Genomic DNA, 20,000 nt, shown 5'->3' on the forward strand with positions numbered 1-20,000 from the left:
TCATATCCTCCTCTTCCTCGCCCACAGGTCAGGAGGAGGTGTCATATCCTCCTCTTCCTCGCCCACAGGTCAAGGTCAAGGAGGAGGTGTCATGTCCTCCTCTTCCTCGCCCACAGGTCAAGGTCAAGGAGGAGGTCAGGCTGGCGGTGACGGTTCACCAGATCGATGCCGAGGCGTCCGTGGTGCCCCGAGGTGCTTTCATCCAGAACGCCCACGGTTTGGTCCAAACCAACCGCAGCTTCACCGGTAAATAAATAACACCCCACGGTTTGGTCCAAACCAACCGCAGCTTCACCGGTAAATAAATAACACCCCACGGTTTGGTCCAAACCAACCGCAGCTTCAGCGGTAAATAAATAACACCCCACGGTTTGGTCCAAACCAACCGCAGCTTCACCGGTAAATAAATAACACCCCACGGTTTGGTCCAAACCAACCGCAGCTTCAGCGGTAAATAAATAACACCCCACGGTTTGGTCCAAACCAACCGGTAGGTTCATGTGTGCCTGACGCGTTCGGGCTGGACAATATATTGATATTATGACTGACTGCATAATATCGAGGGGGTTCGAAAATCAGCATAATTGTTGTATTTTCCTGACTTAAGCTCTTTAAAAAAATAGCACAAATAGCCAATCTACAAGCGCACACAATGCGTCGGAGAGTTACAATATATATTTTTTTTACAATTATGTTGTCATGGTACCTGACGATCCTAGATCCCAACAATTGACTTTAAGTACAGTATATTATAGTAAATGTACTTATAGTTACTTCCTCCCCCCCCCCCCCCCCCCCCCACCACCACCACCAGGTCTGTCTCACGCGGAGGCCGGGAAGCTGCACAACTTCCTCCACTTCACCACGCCCAAACATGGCAAGAGGAAATCCATCCTGCAGATGGCTGACTCCCATCCTTCGATGGACTTCCTGGAGCCGCTGTCTGACGACATCCCTAAAGGTACGTAATATATAGTTATATACACTGTCTGACGACATCCCTAAAGGTACGTAATATATAGTTATATACACTGTCTGATAAGATCTTCTATTTTTGCTACTTTTAAATTTGAAACCACCCAACCTCCCCCTGGTTCCATTATATGTCACATGTTTTCTCATCAAGTAAGATGTAAACATTGAGAACTGTTCTGACGTGAGGGGAGGGGGGAGGTGTTCTATCAGATCAGACACCAGATCGTTTTCTAACGCCGAATAATAATAATAATAATAATACCACCGTCGATCCAGAGCCATAGAGTAGAAGAGTCATAGATAGGAGAGATGGAAGATGTTGGACTGCAGTGACAGTTTACACACCAGAGTCACTGACAAGCAAACTATACGAACTACAGACTGGCAGCCTAGTAGCCTAGCATCCTACTAGCCTACATGTAGGCAGGAAGATGGAACTACAGACTGGCAGCCTAGTAGCCTAGCATACTACTAGCCTACATGTAGGCAGGAAGATGGAACTACAGACTGGCAGCCTAGTAGCCTAGCATCCTACTAGCCTACATGTAGGCAGGAAGATGGAACTACAGACTGGCAGCCTAGTAGCCTAGCATACTACTAGCCTACATGTAGGCAGGAAGATGGAACTACAGACTGGCAGCCTAGTAGCCTAGCATCCTACTAGCCTACATGTAGGCAGGAAGATGGAACTACAGACTGGCAGCCTAGTAGCCTAGCATCCTACTAGCCTACATGTAGGCAGAAAGATGGAACTACAGACTGGCAGCCTAGTAGCCTAGCATCCTACTAGCCTACATGTAGGCAGGAAGATGGAACTACAGACTGGCAGCCTAGTAGCCTAGCATACTACTAGCCTACATGTAGGCAGGACGATGGAACTACAGACTGGCAGCCTAGTAGCCTAGCATCCTACTAGCCTACATGTAGGCAGGAAGATGGAACTACAGACTGGCAGCCTAGTAGCCTAGCATCCTACTAGCCTACATGTAGGCAGGAAGATGGAACTACAGACTGGCAGCCAAGTAGCCTAGCATCCTACTAGCCTACATGTAGGCAGGAAGATGGAACTACAGACTGGCAGCCAAGTAGCCTAGCATCCTACTAGCCTACATGTAGGCAGGAAGATGGAACTACAGACTGGCAGCCTAGTAGCCTAGCATCCTACTAGCCTACATGTAGGCAGCAAGATGGAACTACAGACTGGCAGCCAAGTAGCCTAGCATCCTACTAGCCTACATGTAGGCAGGAAGATGGAACTACAGACTGGCAGCCTAGTAGCCTAGCATCCTACTAGCCTACATGTAGGCAGGAAGATGGAACTACAGACTGGCAGCCTAGTAGCCTAGCATACTACTAGCCTACATGTAGGCAGGAAGATGGAACTACAGACTGGCAGCCTAGTAGCCTAGCATCCTACTAGCCTACATGTAGGCAGGACGATGGAACTACAGACTGGCAGCCAAGTAGCCTAGCATCCTACTAGCCTACATGTAGGCAGGAAGATGGAACTACAGACTGGCAGCCTAGTAGCCTAGCATCCTACTAGCCTACATGTAGGCAGGAAGATGGAACTACAGACTGGCAGGCTAGTAGCCTAGCATCCTACTAGCCTACATGTAGGCAGGAAGATGGAACTACAGACTGGCAGCCAAGTAGCCTAGCATCCTACTAGCCTACATGTAGGCAGGAAGATGGAACTACAGACTGGCAGCCAAGTAGCCTAGCATCCTACTAGCCTACATGTAGGCAGGAAGATGGAACTACAGACTGGCAGCCTAGTAGCCTAGCATCCTACTAGCCTACATGTAGGCAGGAAGATGGAACTACAGACTGGCAGCCTAGTAGCCTAGCATCCTACTAGCCTACATGTAGGCAGGAAGATGGAACTACAGACTGGCAGCCTAGTAGCCTAGCATCCTACTAGCCTACATGTAGGCAGGAAGATGGAACTACAGACTGGCAGCCTAGTAGCCTAGCATCCTACTAGCCTACATGTAGGCAGGAAGATGGAACTACAGACTGGCAGCCTAGTAGCCTAGCATCCTACTAGCCTACATGTAGGCAGGAAGATGGAACTACAGACTGGCAGCCAAGTAGCCTAGCATCCTACTAGCCTACATGTAGGCAGGAAGATGGAACTACAGACTGGCAGCCAAGTAGCCTAGCATCCTACTAGCCTACATGTAGGCAGGAAGATGGAACTACAGACTGGCAGCCAAGTAGCCTAGCATCCTACTAGCCTACATGTAGGCAGGAAGATGGAACTACAGACTGGCAGCCTAGTAGCCTAGCATCCTACTAGCCTACATGTAGGCAGGAAGATGGAACTACAGACTGGCAGCCTAGTAGCCTAGCATCCTACTAGCCTACATGTAGGCAGGAAGATGGAACTACAGACTGGCAGCCTAGTAGCCTAGCATCCTACTAGCCTACATGTAGGCAGGAAGATGGAACTACAGACTGGCAGCCTAGTAGCCTAGCATCCTACTAGCCTACATGTAGGCAGGAAGATGGAACTACAGACTGGCAGCCAAGTAGCCTAGCATCCTACTAGCCTACATGTAGGCAGGAAGATGGAACTACAGACTGGCAGCCAAGTAGCCTAGCATCCTACTAGCCTACATGTAGGCAGGAAGATGGAACTACAGACTGGCAGCCTAGTAGCCTAGCATCCTACTAGCCTACATGTAGGCAGGAAGATGGAACTACAGACTGGCAGCCTAGTAGCCTAGCATCCTACTAGCCTACATGTAGGCAGGAAGATGGAACTACAGACTGGCAGCCTAGTAGCCTAGCATCCTACTAGCCTACATGTAGGCAGGAAGATGGAACTACAGACTGGCAGCCTAGTAGCCTAGCATCCTACTAGCCTACATGTAGGCAGGAAGATGGAACTACAGACTGGCAGCCAAGTAGCCTAGCATCCTACTAGCCTACATGTAGGCAGGAAGATGGCTCCCAAATAAGCCCAAATCCTACCGAACGCATCACTCCCTCCCCCTATACAATTTACAATTTAGGCATTTAACAGACGCTCTTAATCCAGAGTGACTTACATTAAGCAAGAACAAAATGGCAATACATCACATATATAAAAACGTAACAGTGGAATATCTATATAATGAAACTATACATATAAACTATACTATGCTATGTATGAAGTGCTATGACTACATACAATGCAATTATTGTGCTGTCTACATAACATGCTATAAGTCTGTATAAAATGATATCTAAGTCTACAAAAAGTGCTATCTAAGTGGTAGGGTAAGTGCTACGGGCCATGATGGAGTCTGAAAAGGGAAGAAGAGTTTGGGACGTGTGGAGCGTTGTCCCGGCGTTTTTAGTGAGGATACTTCCAGCTTCCCAGTGTTGGCTGATCTGAGTGCGTGGGAGGGTTTGTAGGGTTCAATCATACTTGCAAGATATGGGGGACACTTTTTAGGGGAATTGCCAATGGCTATATTCAGGAGAAAACAATACAATTTAAACAAATTCAAACATTGAATTTAAACATTTAAAAACTGTGATGTATTTGCATACTATATAGTCTACTAGTACTGAAATAAACAGACAGAAGGACCCAATGCCTTTCTCGGAAGTCAAACCTTTGGAAATTAGCCAGTAGTAAAAGTCAAATCAATGCTGGGCTAAACATGCCAGACTACCGGCATGGAGGTACTTTATAAATCACCCTGCAGTTGCTTTTTGCTTCAGAACAGCTTAACCCATTCTGTACAGGATCCCCTTTTGGTGTTTTCAGCATTATGTTATACTTTAGCTATTGAAAAATAGCAGATCTACAAGCTCAAAGCGCGGCACCGAGTGCTGCGCTATGAGCTTATAGGTTGCGACCACCCACGTTTTTAACTCAAATCTTTTCTTCTGGTGAGGTCCCTGGAACAACATATTTTCAGATGGGGGTCGGCCGGGCAAATACAGATAATTCTGGGGGTTCTTGACATGAAATAGTTTGAGAACCACTGGCATAGAAACAGACGTTTTTCAGTAAACTGTCAGGATTTAGAAGACATTTGTAGAATCGTCCTCGGGTCGAAATGGGTTAACTAGGACGAAGAAGCATATCAGCCCACTGATCCCAGCCTCATACTGTGTGTGTGTGTGTGTGTGTGTGTGTGTGTGTGTGTGTGTGTGTGTGTGTGTGTGTGTGTGTGTGTGTGTGTGTGTGTGTGTGTGTGTGTGTGTGTGTGTGTGTGTGTGTGTGTGTGGGATGACTCAATCTTTTGGCCCATTTAGCCACAGCAACATATCAGAAATCATTCCTCTAGAAGTTGTTGGGTGCTACGGCAGATGCTCTAATTGGTTTCAGACATGTCGTTTTTGTCATTGTCATTTTGTCATCGACTAATCTAATACACGGCAACCTTCCCCGTGTTTCTTCACTGGTCCGATCCAGAAGAACACAGTTTTCCGGCCACTGCTACAGAGCTGACAATGAGGTTATATCTTCCCTTCTTCTCTGGAGTCCTGCCTCAAAGCAGACCAGAGGTAGAAAACTGTCGTTCCCTGATGTCATCGCTATAGGGACACATGATGTCATCGCTATAGGGACACATGCATCAGTAAAGCAGGAACTGGGGATGGCAATGAAGGACCGGGAGGTCTGGCGTGGCATTGTGAAAGCCATGAAGGACCGGGAGGACTGGGGAGGACCGGGGGGACTGGGAGGACCGGGGAGGACCGGGGAGGACCGGGAGGACCGGGAGGACCGGGGAGGCAAGGGAGGACCGGGGAGGACCGGGGAGGACCGGGAGGACCGGGGAGGCAAGGGAGGACCGGGGAGGACCGGGAGGACCGGGAGGACCGGGGAGGCAATGAAGGACCGGGAGGTCTGGCGTGGCGTTGTGAAGGACCGGGAGGACCGGGGAGGACCGGGGAGGACCGGGGAGGCAATGAAGGACCGGGAGGACCGACAGGACCGGGGAGGCAATGAAGGACCGGGAGGACCGGGGAGGCAATGAAGGACCGGGAGGACCGGGAGGACCGGGGAGGCAATGAAGGACCGGGAGGACCGACAGGACCGGGGAGGCAATGAAGGACCGGGAGGACCGGGGAGGCAATGAAGGACCGGGAGGACCGGGAGGACCGGGGAGGCAATGAAGGACCGGGAGGACCGGGAGGACCGGGAGGACCGGGGAGGCAATGAAGGACCGGGAGGACCGGGAGGACCGGGGAGGCAATGAAGGACCGGGAGGACCGACAGGACCGGGGAGGCAATGAAGGACCGGGAGGACCGGGGAGGCAATGAAGGACCGGGAGGACCGGGAGGACCGGGGAGGCAATGAAGGACCGGGAGGACCGGGAGGACCGGGAGGACCGGGGAGGCAATGAAGGACCGGGAGGACCGGGAGGACCGGGGAGGCAATGAAGGACCGGGAGGACCGGGAGGACCGGGAGGACCGGGGAGGCAATGAGGACCGGGAGGTCTGGCGTGGCGTTGTGAAAGCCATGACCTTGACCGCGGTCGAAACAATTATGATGATGATGATGATTTGTCATTACTAGCCCTTACCCGTTGTGAGATATTCCCCCCCCCCCCCCCCCTTGTGGCCGCCGGGGGTACTGCACCCTGGGTGCGTTTTTAATTCACTAATAAATTCATTATTAATCATTAATGTGTAAAATAAAAAAAAGGGCTTCGTTAAGACATTATCAGCGTGTTGTCATTATAACAACATGAACCCATCCCCCCACCCCCTGCCCCCCCTGGTCCCCCCCCCCCCATCCATCCTACACCGTCATCATCAGCGTGTTGTCATTATAACAACATGCACCCATCCCCCCCCCCCTATCCATCCTACACCGTCATCATCAGTGTAGGGTCATTATAACAACATGCACCCATCCCCCCCACCCCCTGCCCCCCCCCCCCCCCCCCATCCATCCTACACCGTCATCATCAGCGTGTTGTCATTATAACAACATGCACCCATCCCCCCCACCCCCCCCCCCCCCCATCCATCCTACACCGTCATCATCAGTGTAGGGTCATTATAACAACATGCACCCATCCCCCCACCCCCTGCCCCCCCCCCCCCCCCCCATCCATCCTACACCGTCATCATCAGTGGGAGCCTGTAGTGCAACATGTCAACGAGGCGCGGCCGCTGGCTTTCCAAGGAAACGGCTCAAACATAGAACGGTCCATCGGGACATGCGTGCGATATAAAAGCATTGGCCGGCGTGTGCCAGAGCCCCAGCACGCCACATTACACGTAAATAAGCTGTTCTACTGGCGCCCGATCGGCCGCGCCATTCTGGTTTCCAACGGAGTCATCGGAATCTTTGGAGAGGAAATAATAATTATCACGTAGCCTATCCTTTTTCCTGTAAGGATGCGTCGATGCCCTCTCTCTCTCTCTCTCTCTCTCTCTCTCTCTCTCTCTCTCTCTCTGTCTCTCTCTGTCCAGTGGAATAATGGCCTGTTTTAGATAATAGTCATACACACCATAGACATAGAAACTGTTGGTTTGGGGAGTCTGTATCTCCATAGACATAGAAAGGTAGACGCCTCCTTCGACTCTGGGCCCTCTGTATCTCCATTGACACAGAAAGGTAGACGCCTCCTTCGGCTCTGGGCCGTCTGTATCTCCATAGACACAGAAAGGTAGACGCCTCCTTCGGCTCTGGGCCGTCTGTATCTCCATAGACACAGAAAGGTAGACGCCTCCTTCGGCTCTGGGCCGTCTGTATCTCCATAGACACAGAAAGGTAGACGCCTCCTTCGGCTCTGGGCCGTCTGTATCTCCATAGACACAGAAAGGTAGACGCCTCCTTCGGCTCCGGGGCGTCTGTAACTCCACAGACACAGAAAGGTAGACGTCTCCTTCGGCTCTGGGCCGTCTGTATCTCCACAGACACAGAAAGGTAGACGCCTCCTTCGGCTCTGGGCCGTCTGTATCTCCATAGACACAGAAAGGTAGACGCCTCCTTCGGCTCTGGGCCGTCTGTATCTCCATAGACACAGAAAGGTAGACGTCTCCTTCGGCTCTGGGCCGTCTGTATCTCCATAGACACAGAAAGGTAGACGCCTCCTTCGGCTCTGGGCCGTCTGTATCTCCATAGACACAGAAAGGTAGACGCCTCCTTCGGCTCTGGGACGTCTGTATCTCCATAGACACCAAAACAGGTGCTTTCTGCCCCCCGGGGACCCCCAGGGACCCCCAACAAGCAGAGCTTCCCCTCTGTTTTTCCACACCAACCATCCGTCCGGCGTTGCAGGGAGTTGGCAGAAAGAAGCCGTTTCCACTTGATTTATGACTTTTGCTTTTTCGCCCCACATTATTTATTTATTGCTACTCACTCACACACACACACACACACACACACACACACACACACACACACACACAGCCAGCAGCTCCAAGAATGCTCGCAGAATTCACGAGAATGTTTCCCCCTCTCCTCCCATCGATACGTTTGCTATTGGCCAGTGGCGTAAAGAAACTACTTCAACTCAAGTATTGTACTTTTTGAAGGTATTTGTACTTTACGGCAGGCAGTGGCTCAGGGGTAGAGTGGCTGGTAGAGCAGCTGGATGGGAAAACCGTGAGGTTGCCGGTTCGATCCCTGTGGGCTCCCCCAGAGTTCGTGTGGAAGTGTCCTTGAGCAAGACTCTGAACCCGTAATTGTTCCCGATGTGCTGGTTGGTGCCTTGCATGGTTTCCTCCACCATCGGTGTGTGAATGTGTGAATGTAAAGCACAATCTATGTAAAGGTGTGTGAATGTGTGTGTGAATGGGTGAATGTAATCTATCTATGTAAAGGTGTGTGAATGTGTGTGTGAATGGGTGAATGTAAAGCACAATCTATGTAAAGGTGTGTGAATGTGTGTGTGAATGGGTGAATGTAATCTATCTATGTAAAGGTGTGTGAATGTGTGTGTGAATGGGTGAATGTAATCTATCTATGTAAAGGTGTGTGAATGTGTGTGTGAATGGGTGAATGTAATGCACAATCTATGTAAAGGTGTGTGAATCTGTGTGTGAATGGGTGAATGTAATGCACAATCTATGTAAAGGTGTGTGAATGTGTGTGTGAATGGGTGAATGTAATGCACAATCTATGTAAAGGTGTGTGAATGGGTGAATGTAATGCACAATCTATGTAAAGGTGTGTGAATGTGTGTGTGAATGGGTGAATGTAATGCACAATCTATGTAAAGGTGTGTGAATGTGTGTGTGAATGTGTGTGTGAATGGGTGAATGTAATGCACAATCTATGTAAAGGTGTGTGAATGTGTGAATGGGTGAATGTAATGCACAATCTATGTAAAGGTGTGTGAATGTGTGTGTGAATGGGTGAATGTAATGCACAATCTATGTAAAGGTGTGTGAATGTGTGTGTGAATGGGTGAATGTAATGCACAATCTATGTAAAGGTGTGTGAATGTGTGTGTGAATGGGTGAATGTAATGCACAATCTATGTAAAGGTGTGTGAATGTGTGTGTGAATGGGTGAATGTAATGCACAATCTATGTAAAGGTGTGTGAATGTGTGTGTGAATGGGTGAATGTAATGCACAATCTATGTAAAGGTGTGTGAATGTGTGTGTGAATGGGTGAATGTAATGCACAATCTATGTAAAGGTGTGTGAATGTGTGAATGTAATGCACAATCTATGTAAAGGTGTGTGAATGTGTGTGTGAATGGGTGAATGTAATGCACAATCTATGTAAACGTGTGTGTGTGTGTGTGAATGGGTGAATGTAATGCACAATCTATGTAAAGGTGTGTGAATGTGTGTGTGAATGGGTGAATGTAATGCACACTCTATGTAAAGGTGTGTGAATGTGTGTGTGAATGGGTGAATGCAATGCACAATCTATGTAAAGGTGTGTGAATGTGTGTGTGAATGGGTGAATGTAATGCACAATCTATGTAAAGGTGTGTGAATGTGTGTGTGAATGGGTGAATGTAATGCACAATCTATGTAAAGGTGTGTGTGAATGGGTGAATGTAATGCACAATCTATGTAAAGGTGTGTGAATGTGTGTGTGAATGGGTGAATGTAATGCACAATCTATGTAAAGGTGTGTGAATGTGTGTGTGAATGGGTGAATGTAATGCACAATCTATGTAAAGGTGTGTGAATGTGTGTGTGAATGGGTGAATGTAATGCACAATCTATGTAAAGGTGTGTGAATGTGTGTGTGAATGGGTGAATGTAATGCACAATCTATGTAAAGGTGTGTGAATGTGTGTGAATGGGTGAATGTAATGCACAATCTATGTAAAGGTGTGTGAATGTGTGTGTGAATGGGTGAATGTAATGCACAATCTATGTAAACGTGTGTGTGTGTGTGTGTGTGTGTGTGTGTGTGTGTGTGTGTGTGTGTGTGTGTGTGTGTGTGTGTGTGTGTGTGTGTGTGTGTGTGTGTGTGTGTGTGAATGGGTGAATGTAATGCACAATCTATGTAAAGGTGTGTGAATGTGTGTGTGAATGGGTGAATGTAATGCACACTCTATGTAAAGGTGTGTGAATGTGTGTGTGAATGGGTGAATGCAATGCACAATCTATGTAAAGGTGTGTGAATGTGTGTGTGAATGGGTGAATGTAATGCACAATCTATGTAAAGGTGTGTGAATGTGTGTGTGAATGGGTGAATGTAATGCACAATCTATGTAAAGGTGTGTGAATGTGTGTGTGAATGGGTGAATGTAATGCACAATCTATGTAAAGGTGTGTGAATGTGTGTGTGTGAATGGGTGAATGTAATGCACAATCTATGTAAAGGTGTGTGAATGTGTGTGTGAATGGGTGAATGTAATGCACAATCTATGTAAAGGTGTGTGAATGTGTGTGTGAATGGGTGAATGTAATGCACAATCTATGTAAAGGTGTGTGTGAATGGGTGAATGTAATGCACAATCTATGTAAAGGTGTGTGAATGTGTGTGTGAATGGGTGAATGTAATGCACAATCTATGTAAAGGTGTGTGAATGTGTGTGTGAATGGGTGAATGTAATGCACAATCTATGTAAAGGTGTGTGAATGTGTGTGTGAATGGGTGAATGTAATGCACAATATATGTAAAGGTGTGTGAATGTGTGTGTGAATGGGTGAATGTAATGCACAATCTATGTAAAGGTGTGTGAATGTGTGTGAATGGGTGAATGTAATGCACAATCTATGTAAAGGTGTGTGAATGTGTGTGTGAATGGGTGAATGTAATGCACAATCTATGTAAAGGTGTGTGAATGTGTGTGTGAATGGGTGAATGTAATGCACAATCTATGTAAAGGTGTGTGTGAATGGGTGAATGTAATGCACAATCTATGTAAAGGTGTGTGAATGTGTGTGTGAATGGGTGAATGTAATGCACAATCTATGTAAAGGTGTGTGAATATGTGTGTGAATGGGTGAATGTAATGCAAAATCTATGTAAAGGTGTGTGAATGTGTGTGTGAATGGGTGAATGTAATGCACAATCTATGTAAAGGTGTGTGAATGTGTGTGTGAATGGGTGAATGTAATGCACAATCTATGTAAAGGTGTGTGTGAATGGGTGAATGTAATGCACAATCTATGTAAAGGTGTGTGAATGTGTGTGTGTGAATGGGTGAATGTAATGCACAATCTATGTAAAGGTGTGTGAATGTGTGTGTGAATGGGTGAATGTAATGCACAATCTATGTAAAGGTGTGTGAATGTGTGTGTGAATGGGTGAATGTAATGCACAATCTATGTAAAGGTGTGTGAATGTGTGTGTGAATGGGTGAATGTAATGCACAATCTATGTAAAGGTGTGTGTGAATGGGTGAATGTAATGCACAATCTATGTAAAGGTGTGTGAATGTGTGTGTGAATGGGTGAATGTAATGCACAATCTATGTAAAGGTGTGTGAATGTGTGTGTGAATGGGTGAATGTAATGCACAATCTATGTAAAGGTGTGTGAATGTGTGTGTGAATGGGTGAATGTAATGCACAATCTATGTAAAGGTGTGTGAATGTGTGTGTGAATGGGTGAATGTAATGCACAATCTATGTAAAGGTGTGTGAATGTGTGTGAATGGGTGAATGTAATGCACAATCTATGTAAAGGTGTGTGAATGTGTGTGTGAATGGGTGAATGTAATGCACAATCTATGTAAAGGTGTGTGAATGTGTGTGTGAATGGGTGAATGTAATGCACAATCTATGTAAACGTGTGTGTGTGTGTGTGTGTGTGTGTGTGTGTGTGTGTGTGTGTGTGTGTGTGTGTGTGTGTGTGTGTGTGTGTGTGTGTGTGTGTGTGTGTGTGTGTGTGTGTGTGTGTGTGTGTGTGTGTGTGAATGGGTGAATGTAATGCACAATCTATGTAAAGGTGTGTGAATGTGTGTGTGAATGGGTGAATGTAATGCACACTCTATGTAAAGGTGTGTGAATGTGTGTGTGAATGGGTGAATGCAATGCACAATCTATGTAAAGGTGTGTGAATGTGTGTGTGAATGGGTGAATGTAATCTATCTATGTAAAGGTGTGTGAATATGTGTGTGAATGGGTGAATGTAATCTATCTATGTAAAGGTGTGTGAATGTGTGTGTGAATGGGTGAATGTAATCTATCTATGTAAAGGTGTGTGAATGTGTGTGTGAATGGGTGAATGTAATCTATCTATGTAAAGGTGTGTGAATGTGTGTGTGAATGGGTGAATGTAATCTATCTATGCAAAGGTGTGTGAATGTGTGTGTGAATTGGTGAATGTAATCTATCTATGTAAAGGTGTGTGAATGTGTGTGTGAATGGGTGAATGTAATCTATCTATGTAAAGGTGTGTGAATGTGTGTGTGAATGGGTGAATGTAATCTATCTATGTAAAGGTGTGTGAATGTGTGTGTGAATGGGTGAATGTAATCTATCTATGTAAAGGTGTGTTAATGTGTGTGTGAATGGGTGAATGTAATCTATCTATGTAACGGTGTGTGAATGTGTGTGTGAATGGGTGAATGTAATCTATCTATGTAAAGGTGTGTGAATGTGTGTGTGAATGGGTGAATGTAATCTATCTATGTAACGGTGTGTGAATGTGTGTGTGAATGGGTGAATGTAATCTATCTATGTAAAGGTGTGTGAATGTGTGTGTGAATGGGTGAATGTAATATATCTATGTAAAGGTGTGTGAATGGGTGAATGTAATCTATCTATGTAAAGGTGTGTGAATGTGTGTGTGAATGGGTGAATGTAATCTATCTATGTAAACGTGTGTGAATGGGTGAATGTAATCTATCTATGTAAAGGTGTGTGAATGTGTGTGTGTGTGTGTGTGTGTGTGTGAATGGGTGAATGTAATCTATCTATGTAAAGGTGTGTGAATGTGTGTGTGAATGGGTGAATGTAATCTATCTATGTAACGGTGTGTGAATGTGTGTGTGAATGGGTGAATGTAATCTATCTATGTAAAGGTGTGTGAATGTGTGTGTGAATGGGTGAATGTAATATATCTATGTAAAGGTGTGTGAATGGGTGAATGTAATCTATCTATGTAAAGGTGTGTGAATGTGTGTGTGAATGGGTGAATGTAATCTATCTATGTAAAGGTGTGTGAATGGGTGAATGTAATCTATCTATGTAAAGGTGTGTGAATGTGTGTGTGTGTGTGTGTGTGTGTGAATGGGTGAATGTAATCTATCTATGTAAAGGTGTGTGAATGGGTGAATGTAATCTATCTATGTAAAGGTGTGTGAATGGGTGAATGTAATCTATCTATGTAAAGGTGTGTGAATGGGTGAATGTAATCTATCTATGTAAAGGTGTGTGAATGGGTGAATGCAATCTATCTATGTAAAGGTGTGTGAATGTGTGTGTGAATGGGTGAATGTAATCTATCTATGTAAAGGTGTGTGAATGGGTGAATGTAATCTATCTATGTAAAGGTGTGTGAATGGGTGAATGTAATCTATCTATGTAAAGGTGTGTGAATGGGTGAATGTAATCTATCTATGTAAAGGTGTGTGAATGGGTGAATGTAATCTATCTATGTAAAGGTGTGTGAATGTGTGTGTGAATGGGTGAATGTAATCTATCTATGTAAAGGTGTGTGAATGGGTGAATGTAATCTATCTATGTAAAGGTGTGTGAATGTGTGTGTGAATGGGTGAATGTAATCTATCTATGTAAAGGTGTGTGAATGGGTGAATGTAATCTATCTATGTAAAGGTGTGTGAATGTGTGTGTGAATGGGTGAATGTAATCTATCTATGTAAAGGTGTGTGAATGGGTGAATGTAATCTATCTATGTAAAGGTGTGTGAATGGGTGAATGTAATCTATCTATGTAAAGGTGTGTGAATGTGTGTGTGAATGGGTGAATGTAATCTATCTATGTAAAGGTGTGTGAATGGGTGAATGTAATCTATCTATGTAAAGGTGTGTGAATGTGTGTGTGAATGGGTGAATGTAATCTATCTATGTAAAGGTGTGTGAATGGGTGAATGTAATCTATCTATGTAAAGGTGTGTGAATGGGTGAATGTAATCTATCTATGTAAAGGTGTGTGCATGTGTGTGTGAATGGGTGAATGTAATCTATCTATGTAAAGGTGTGTGAATGGGTGAATGTAATCTATCTATGTAAAGGTGTGTGAATGTGTGTGTGAATGGGTGAATGTAATCTATCTATGTAAAGGTGTGTGAATGGGTGAATGTAATCTATCTATGTAAAGGTGTGTGAATGTGTGTGTGAATGGGTGAATGTAATCTATCTATGTAAAGGTGTGTGAATGGGTGAATGTAATCTATCTATGTAAAGGTGTGTGAATGGGTGAATGTAATCTATCTATGTAAAGGTGTGTGAATGGGTGAATGTAATCTATCTATGTAAAGGTGTGTGAATGGGTGAATGTAATCTATCTATGTAAAGGTGTGTGAATGGGTGAATGTAATCTATCTATGTAAATGTGTGTGAATGGGTGAATGTAATCTATCTATGTAAAGGTGTGTGAATGTGTGTGAATGGGTGAATGTAATCTATCTATGTAAAGGTGTGTGAATGGGTGAATGTAATCTATCTATGTAAAGGTGTGTGAATGTGTGTGTGAATGGGTGAATGTAATCTATATATGTAAAGGTGTGTGAATGGGTGAATGTAATCTATCTATGTAAAGGTGTGTGAATGGGTGAATGTAATCTATCTATGTAAAGGTGTGTGAATGTGTGTGTGAATGGGTGAATGTAATCTATATATGTAAAGGTGTGTGAATGGGTGAATGTAATCTATCTATGTAAAGGTGTGTGAATGTGTGTGTGAATGGGTGAATGTAATCTATCTATGTAAAGGTGTGTGAATGGGTGAATGTAATCTATCTATGTAAAGGTGTGTGAATGTGTGTGTGAATGGGTGAATGTAATATATCTATGTAAAGGTGTGTGAATGGGTGAATGTAATCTATATATGTAAAGGTGTGTGAATGGGTGAATGTAATCTATCTATGTAAAGGTGTGTGAATGTGTGTGTGAATGGGTGAATGTAATCTATCTATGTAAAGGTGTGTGAATGGGTGAATGTAATCTATCTATGTAAAGGTGTGTGAATGGGTGAATGTAATTATCTATGTAAAGGTGTGTGAATGGGTGAATGTAATCTATCTATGTAAAGGTGTGTGAATGGGTGAATGTAATCTATCTATGTAAAGGTGTGTGAATGGGTGAATGTAATCAATCTATGTAAAGGTGTGTGAATGGGTGAATGTAATCTATCTATGTAAAGGTGTGTGAATGGGTGAATGTAATCTATCTATGTAAAGGTGTGTGAATGGGTGAATGTAATCTATCTATGTAAAGGTGTGTGAATGGGTGAATGTAATCTATCTATGTAAAGGTGTGTGAATGGGTGAATGTAATCTATCTATGTAAAGGTGTGTGAATGGGTGAATGTAATCTATCTATGTAAAGGTGTGTGAATGGGTGAATGTAATCTATCTATGTAAAGGTGTGTGAATGGGTGAATGTAATCTATCTATGTAAAGGTGTGTGAATGGGTGAATGTAATCTATCTATGTAAAGGTGTGTGAATGGGTGAATGTAATCTATCTATGTAAAGGTGTGTGAATGGGTGAATGTAATCTATCTATGTAAAGGTGTGTGAATGGGTGAATGTAATCTATCTATGTAAAGGTGTGTGAATGGGTGAATGTAATCTATCTATGTAAAGGTGTGTGAATGGGTGAATGTAATCTATCTATGTAAAGGTGTGTGAATGGGTGAATGTAATCTATCTATGTAAAGGTGTGTGAATGGGTGAATGTAATCTATCTATGTAAAGGTGTGTGAATGGGTGAATGTAATCTATCTATGTAAAGGTGTGTGAATGGGTGAATGTAATCTATCTATGTAAAGGTGTGTGAATGGGTGAATGTAATCTATCTATGTAAAGGTGTGTGAATGGGTGAATGTAATCTATCTATGTAAAGGTGTGTGAATGGGTGAATGTAATCTATCTATGTAAAGGTGTGTGAATGGGTGAATGTAATCTATCTATGTAAAGGTGTGTGAATGGGTGAATGTAATCTATCTATGTAAAGGTGTGTGAATGGGTGAATGTAATCTATCTATGTAAAGGTTTGTGAATGGGTGAATGTAATCTATCTATGTAAAGGTGTGTGAATGGGTGAATGCAATCTATCTATGTAAAGGTGTGTGAATGGGTGAATGCAATCTATCTATGTAAAGGTGTGTGAATGGGTGAATGCAATCTATCTATGTAAAGGTGTGTGAATGGGTGAATGTAATCTATCTATGTAAAGGTGTGTGAATGGGTGAATGCAATCTATCTATGTAAAGGTGTGTGAATGGGTGAATGCAATCTATCTATGTAAAGGTGTGTGAATGGGTGAATGCAATCTATCTATGTAAAGGTGTGTGAATGGGTGAATGTAATCTATCTATGTAAAGGTGTGTGAATGGGTGAATGCAATCTATCTATGTAAAGGTGTGTGAATGGGTGAATGTAATCTATCTATGTAAAGGTGTGTGAATGGGTGAATGTAATCTATCTATGTAAAGGTGTGTGAATGGGTGAATGTAATCTATCTATGTAAAGGTGTGTGAATGGGTGAATGTAATCTATCTATGTAAAGGTGTGTGAATGGGTGAATGTAATCTATCTATGTAAAGGTGTGTGAATGGGTGAATGTAATCTATCTATGTAAAGGTGTGTGAATGGGTGAATGTAATCTATCTATGTAAAGGTGTGTGAATGGGTGAATGTAATCTATCTATGTAAAGGTGTGTGAATGGGTGAATGTATATAAATGTACCATTCACTTGTAGTCCACCACATCTCAGATCCAAATGTTGTACTATTGTTACTTTGTAGATTTTGATTATGATTACAAAACATACATTAACCACTTCATTTCGACCATTCGAAAATAGCAGATATACAAGCTCACAATGCGTCGCGATGCATTGTGAGCTTGTAGATCTGCTATTTTCGAAACCCTATATGCCAATCGGGGCATAGGGTTAGTACTTTTACTTTTGGTGCCTATACTTTTACTCAAGTATTTAGAATAGAATTTAGAATTTAGAATTCCTGACTTTTACTTGTAGGTTTTGGTACTTAGTTAAAATAATTAGTACTTATTTCCACCGCTGGTCCTTGTCGATAAAAGGTTCCACAGAACAGCACAAAAAGACAGCGAGCAAACAGTGTTGTTTTTGTCGACTAAAACTAAGACGAAAAATGTCCGTCGACTACCTTTTTTACCTGACGAACTAAATGGAAACTAAATGAAAACTAAGCTATGATGACTAAAACTAAGACTAAATGTATTGACAATTTCGTCAACAGATGAAAACTAGACTAAAATGTTAGGAAGGGACTAGTGGACAAGAGATCCAGTACGAGTCATTTTACACTTGGTTGCATGCTGAAAAAAGTGTAAAATCAGCCATTATAACGGCATCAAGGCCTGCCAAAATACATTTTACTAAATACTAAATCAACGGTAGATTTAGTCGACATTTAGTGGACTAAAATCTTATGACATTTAGTGGACTAAAACTAGACTAAACACTAAAACATTCCAGGTGACAAAAATGTGACTAAAACTAAATGAAAGCTACTATTCAAAAGACTATGACTAAAACTAAAATCAAAATTTGCTGCCAAAAACAACATTGCAAGCAACTTCATGTTGTTGTGAAACATCGTTGAAATCCCAAAAACCAGCCAGAAAAAAGTGCCATTTACGGTTAAACCAATCAATCACATGTCTAATGTTTTCGTAGCAGCACATCCAGCTTTTGTTCTCGGTTCATGTGGTCAAAGAATGATTGCCTCAGCCCCCCCCCCATCCCCCCCACCCTCAGCCCCCTTCTTCTTCTGGCATAGATAGGGCTAGGTCCAACTCCTATTGAATTGAGGACTGGACTCTGAAAGGTTGCTGGGAAAAAAAAGATAATCTCCATGCAGCATAACAGTTCAGACAGCCTGAGATGTTAGAGTGTCGACCAGGCCTCAGATCAGACAGTCTGAGATGTTAGAGTGTCGACCAGGCCTCAGATCAGACAGTCTGAGAGGTTAGAGTGTCGACCAGGCCTCAGATCAGACAGTCTGAGATGTTAGAGTGTCGACCAGGCCTCAGATCAGACAGTCTGAGAGGTTAGAGTGTCGACCAGGCCTCAGATCAGACAGTCTGAGAGGTTAGAGTGTCGACCAGGCCTCAGATCAGACATCCTGAGAGGTTAGAGTGTCGACCAGGCCTCAGATCAGACATCCTGAGATGTTAGAATGTCGACCAGGCCTCAGATCAGACAGTCTGAGATGTTAGAGTGTCGACCAGGCCTCAGATCAGACAGTCTGAGAGGTTAGAGTGTCGACCAGGCCTCAGATCAGACATCCTGAGAGGTTAGAGTGTCGACCAGGCCTCAGATCAGACAGTCTGAGATGTTAGAGTGTCGACCAGGCCTCAGATCAGACAGTCTGAGAGGTTAGAGTGTCGACCAGGCCTCAGATCAGACATCCTGAGAGGTTAGAGTGTCGACCAGGCCTCAGATCAGACAGTCTGAGAGGTTAGAGTGTCGACCAGGCCTCAGATCAGACAACCTGAGAGGTTAGAGTGTCGACCAGGCCTCAGATCAGACATCCTGAGAGGTTAGAGTGTCGACCAGGCCTCAGCTCAGCGAAATAACATCATGTGATTTGTGGAGCATGCCTTGCATGGTTTCCGCCGCCATCGGTGTATGAATGTGTGTGTAAATGGGTGAATGACGCACGCACGCACGCACGCACGCACGCACGCACGCACGCACGCACGCACGCACGCACGCACGCACGCACGCACACTGACAACCCGGTGAAGAAATCACAGACTTTAAGGCTTTAACCTTTGCGTTTATGAAACATCCCCAAACCATGAAGGTTAACCCTAACCCTAACCATGAAGGTTAACCCTAACCCTAACCCTAACCCTAACCATGAAGGTTAACCCTAACCCTAACCATGAAGGTTAACCCTAACCCTAACCCTAACCCTAACCCTAACCATGAAGGTTAACCCTAACCCTAACCATGAAGGTTAACCCTAACCCTAACCCTAACCATGAAGGTTAACCCTAACCCTAACCATGAAGGTTAACCCTAACCCTAACCCTAACCCTAACCCTAACCCTAACCATGAAGGTTAACCCTAACCCTAACCATGAAGGTTAACCCTAACCCTAACCCTAACCATGAAGGTTAACCCTAACCCTAACCCTAACCATGAAGGTTAACCCTAACCCTAACCCTAACCCTAACCATGAAGGTTAACCCTAACCCTAACCATGAAGGTTAACCCTAACCCTAACCCTAACCATGAAGGTTAACCCTAACCCTAACCCTAACCATGAAGGTTAACCCTAACCCTAACCCTAACCCTAACCCTAACCATGAAGGTTAACCCTAACCCTAACCCTAACCATGAAGGTTAACCCTAACCCTAACCCTAACCATGAAGGTTAACCCTAACCCTAACCCTAACCATGAAGGTTAACCCTAACCCTAACCCTAACCATGAAGGTTAACCCTAACCCTAACCCTA

At 44.2% G+C, this 20,000-nt stretch overlaps 1 protein-coding gene across 1 annotated transcript in view; it reads left to right on the forward strand.

Moving 5' to 3' along the window:
• Positions 1-68: 68 nt before the first annotated feature.
• Positions 69-20,000, forward strand: part of rsph9 (radial spoke head component 9) — a gene marked incomplete at its 5' end in the record, with an annotated part of 32,256 nt that continues 12,324 nt past the window's right edge. Inside the window, 2 exons of the mRNA XM_079531512.1 lie at positions 69-246; positions 815-961. Of these exons, the coding sequence (XP_079387638.1) occupies positions 69-246; positions 815-961 (325 nt within the window). The remainder of the gene's footprint in view (positions 247-814; positions 962-20,000) is intronic.

This window comes from Electrona antarctica (assembly GCF_951216825.1).
Source record: "Electrona antarctica genome assembly, contig: scaffold_595, whole genome shotgun sequence".
Classification (NCBI taxonomy): Eukaryota; Metazoa; Chordata; class Actinopteri; order Myctophiformes; family Myctophidae; genus Electrona; species Electrona antarctica.